The sequence below is a fragment of the Schistosoma haematobium genome, chromosome ZW (assembly GCF_000699445.3).
Source record: "Schistosoma haematobium chromosome ZW, whole genome shotgun sequence".
NCBI lineage: Eukaryota > Metazoa > Platyhelminthes > Trematoda > Strigeidida > Schistosomatidae > Schistosoma > Schistosoma haematobium.
Window position 1 is genome coordinate 27,423,597 of NC_067195.1, and position 4,252 is coordinate 27,427,848.

Sequence of the window (4,252 nt, forward strand, 5' to 3'; positions counted from 1 at the left end):
GCATTAGGAAGCATATCAGTTTCCATCTGTTTCTTATTTCCATGTTTTTCTAAACTGATGTGAAGCACGATTTAACGTGCACATAAATAACCCTGTATTCAGTCGAAGTCTTATGATGCTTTTTAGTCGTTTCTCTACACCCGTGTGACAGGCAGTGTGAACTCATGGGATACTGATAGAATTCTCAAATCAAATCGTAGATTCATGTAGTCTTAAAATGTGAAGCCTATCGGTACACACCTGTCTGAAAATATTTAATTGACACAACCGTCTCACGCAGAGATCGTTCAGGCTACTTCTGGACAAACGGCAGATAAGAAGCGCTGAAATTACGAGCATATTAACGTTTATTTTATAAGGCACAAATTACAAAATTTCCACTCATTAAAAAGACGTTTTTTCGCATATCGAGCTCTGGACAACCAGCAAGCGCCTTTACGTTTGCCAAGGAAAATTCGAACCGTATGGCTGCATGTAGTAAGAGTCCCAGTTTGCCTACAAATTAATTATGAAAATCCTTTTGAGGAAATAAAATAGACTTCTAAAAGCAAAAACATCCTCGGTCTGCGACAGGGAACTCTATTCTTAGAATGCACGTTACGACACTATCACACCATTGCTTGGAATCCAAAAAATTGGAATAATTTTGTAAATCGCGTTCCATGACCAGCATTTAGAATAGACTTCAGTCTAACAAGATAAGCAGCAAAGCAGTGTTACCTTCATCGATATATGGGCAACCACCAACTACTATCTAGTTTAGGCGAGTACTATCGATACGAAACCAGTAGTTGCATCACGTGCAGACTGTTAGACGAAGACAATTCTAGTCATGTGACAGAGTACGAAGGAAAAAGTAACGCGCATTCAGTTTGCTTGTTTCTAAAACAGTGTGTGATGTATTATCTGCTATCCGATATAAATTTTTGAATAGATTGACTGATAAACTCATACACTGAGAACATTCAACCAACACAGTAGTTCAACCTGAAAATGTATTTAAAAATGAAGACATAGAACGGGAATTGTCACACGGCATAAACTTGTACTTCAGAAAAAAATGGAGCAAAGTTTATTGTTGAGGAATAGGAGGATGACCAGGAGCAGGAGGCATACTAGGAGCACATTGTATTGATTGTGTGCCTGGCATAGTCTGTCCCGGAGGAGCTCCAGCACCAGATTGACCTGGTGCTCCTGTTTGCTGCTGTTGCCACGCTTGCCAAGCTTGCCATTGTTGCCATTGCTGCCACTGAGCGTAGTCGTACTGAAAACGAAAAGAATGGTGGGAGCCAAAACGGAACCCGTCAGAATGAATCACAAAAAAATTACTTAACACAATGAAACTTTATAAAATCCGCTGACTGATTCTAGATATGCGGAATAACTGCGTATCAGATAAAAGTTTAGTGTAGCCTCACCTGTCCAGCAGCTGTTGGTTGTGCTTGAACAGGGACTTGAGATGGTGCAGCCGCCGGTGTACCAGATTGAGCAGCCTGCACGTGACCTGTAGGTACTGGAGCGGTCTGTTGGACAGCAGCCACTGAGGGTTGTTGAGCCTGTCGTAGAATGGCATCGGCGCATTCGTGCATTCCTTGACGTCTGTAGTATTCAGCCCAAGCTGCACTGTAATCAGGTTGACCGGTGTATGGGTTGTATGTAGGAGCCGGCATGGCAGCTGCCGCAACGGCATTTTGGGCACAGTTAGCCATGGTCCATGGATCTGGAAAAAAAACAGAAAGTTACAAAACACATTAGTGTCAATTACAACAAATTTAGGTGTGAAAGACCGTCCCGGTACCAGTCTATCTTATTTTTTGACTACAATTATCGAGTCAACCTTTAACTCCAACATTGTGGAGCTTCAAACCCAATATTACATCCGATAATGAAACCAAAGTTAAGTGTCAATCACCAGCAATTTTTAATAGCTATTTCTCAAACAAATAAAAAAATCGAGTAACACGTTAAGATGGGAATCGTCATTAAGGCTTACAGCTGGTGTTGTTCGAAAGTTTCAAGCCGCCGATATCAGTTTGAGCCAGTCACTCTCAATGCCCAATAATCGTTTGTCGCTGCTTGGTTGAGTGCAGCTAGCTCTGACTGCGACACAGCTTCTAAAGCTGTCAGTCAGTCAACAAAAAACATTAAGCTTACCTGCATGTGGGTAGCCGTATTGACCCCAAGGCCCAGGAACAGCACCGGTGGTAGTAGCTGGTCGAGTCATGGGAATACCAGCACGCTCAGAGATCATTCTTTAAACACCATCCGACATCCAGAGAAATGAGAACCAGGGATTAGTGAATATACGAATGGCACGAATAGGCATATACCGAAATGACAAAGACAGTAACAAATAGAAAAATATTGCTTTGATAATCGGAGTAAGCACATACACATTTAATCAATTACACAAAAGGCTTACATGGAGGTGATACTATCACAAACAAAGAACATTACCTTATGGCTTGTTCTATCTCTTGTCTGTTACCACGGACATTAAATATTTTGATAGAGGGATCTGGCGGTGGTTCCTTTGATATTTCAACATGGGCTCCACTGACGCGACAGATCTCTTTAATCGACTCTCCACCTTTACCAATTACAAGTCCTGCTTTTTCAGCCGGAACGGCATATTGAGATGTTTCCTGACCGTCGTATCCGTAGTGCATTGACCCTCCAGGACGCTACAGAGTATATTAATAAACAATTTGCCTTACATCTCGAGAATTTATGAGAACAAGAACAGCTTGTCGAGCCTTTTCCACTCGTGCTGGTTCACCGGATATTCTAAGTGGTTTGTCTTCAGGAGTCGGGTTGTTTGACTGTTGGATAAGCACCATTTTGACGCCATTTTCTTCTTGCAAATTTTTTATAGTCTCGCCGTTTTTGCCGATCACTAACCCCGCCTTTAAACCAGGAACCATCATTTCAATAGTTGTTATGCTTCCAGTTGAATTATAAGCAGGAGTAGTTGGTGTGCCGTTCTTCCCAGCACGCTCAATTATGTCACCAATCATTTGTTTAGCATGACTGAAAATCTAATTATATTTACACAACTTACTCAATTTGCTGAGGAGTTCCAGTTAGAGTTACAGTACGCTCGGGAGTACCAGCTAAGATGTTAAACAGGGAATAAACGCATTACCTTGAGATATTTGAACCTTGCATTGTGTGTCATTTTGGAGTTGTGTTATTTGCTCCCCACCTTTCCCTATAACTGCACAATAGGATAACTACATATTATGAAAACTGACCTAGGCCAACATATCTATCAGGGATAGCCGTCTCAGTAGTAACAACCCTGGAACCAACAGAGTTGTTGTTTGAGGTTGGTGGTAGAGCTGTGGTCGGCTGTGAACCACCTAACTTCTGATTTATCCGAGCAGCAGCTTCTGCAGCAGCAGCCACCTTGTCCATTACTAAAGGGCGTTTTTCAGTCGTAGCAAAATTGTTATTTTCCTCCTGAGCAGGCCTTTTCATACCAGCTATGCCACCATTGGTTGTGGACCCGTCATCGGACATAGAAAATTTTGAAACAATCTAAGCAGGAAGTGAATGATTACAGGACCGAATGCAAACCACCTGCTTTGCTCGCTCGATGGCGCTGGCATAAGCCTCGTTACCTGCCATGGGGGATACAATATGGCCGTAATTAAAGTGGCCTATTAAAAGAAATCAATAAAGTCTGGAAATTTTCACTTTTTGCACATTTTTTAACTGATTTTAATTTAAAATTATTACAAGTCTCTATATCATACTTGAGATAAATGTTGGATTTTTGGCACATCCTAGTCTTGTGAACTGAGGATAGCCTGTGAGAACTACATTAAAAACAACTTGATCTATTATATTGGTATGCGTATTTAGTCATTTCTCGTTTAGATTCATGTTTATTTGAAACGTCTGCAAAAAGACGTCATAAAATTATTTTAATCTTTTGCTTTTCAGAAATTGTTAACAAAAGACCACCAACTACCAACCGCTAATTCAAAGCATTTGCTCTCTTGAACACATTACTTATCTTCATTCGTTGTTTTGATAGTGGCAAAAAATATTTAGACTTCTATTATCATACAAGGGTTGAACCATTATGTGGTAGGCATAGCCGTCTCGAAGAATAATTCCATTCACAGTTGTTCCAACCGCGACCCGAACCTTTTGAAATCAAGGCAATGGTAAACCGTCGACGCTAAAACCTAAAAAGGCTTCCAAAAAGGCGCAAATTGAGGCTAACGAACCTATAACAGGGCCC

General features: G+C 41.1%; 1 protein-coding gene across 1 annotated transcript; it reads right to left on the bottom strand.

Moving 5' to 3' along the window:
* Positions 1-329: 329 nt before the first annotated feature.
* FUBP1 (Far upstream element-binding protein 1) lies at positions 330-3,625 on the bottom strand. The gene is made up of 9 exons (XM_051218700.1): positions 3,580-3,625; positions 3,255-3,540; positions 3,146-3,217; positions 3,062-3,113; positions 2,718-3,030; positions 2,458-2,684; positions 2,155-2,252; positions 1,419-1,720; positions 330-495 (listed from the first exon to the last, which is right to left on the bottom strand). Exons 2-9 carry the CDS (start codon positions 3,520-3,522, stop codon positions 436-438), a joined length of 1,392 nt encoding a protein of 463 aa, XP_051070902.1. The 5' UTR covers positions 3,523-3,540; positions 3,580-3,625; the 3' UTR covers positions 330-435.
* Between the last annotated feature and the right edge of the window lie 627 nt (positions 3,626-4,252).

Coding starts and splice junctions, on each gene's coding strand:
- FUBP1 (XM_051218700.1), bottom strand. CDS start 3,522: ATGTCCGATGACGGGTCCACAACCAATGGTGGCATAGCTGGTATGAAA. Junction 3,114..3,145: donor CAAGGTTCAAATATCTCAAG/GTAATGCGTTTA, acceptor TTAACATCTTAG/CTGGTACTCCCGAGCGTACT. Junction 2,685..2,717: donor TTCTCATAAATTCTCGAGAT/GTAAGGCAAATT, acceptor TATACTCTGTAG/CGTCCTGGAGGGTCAATGCA.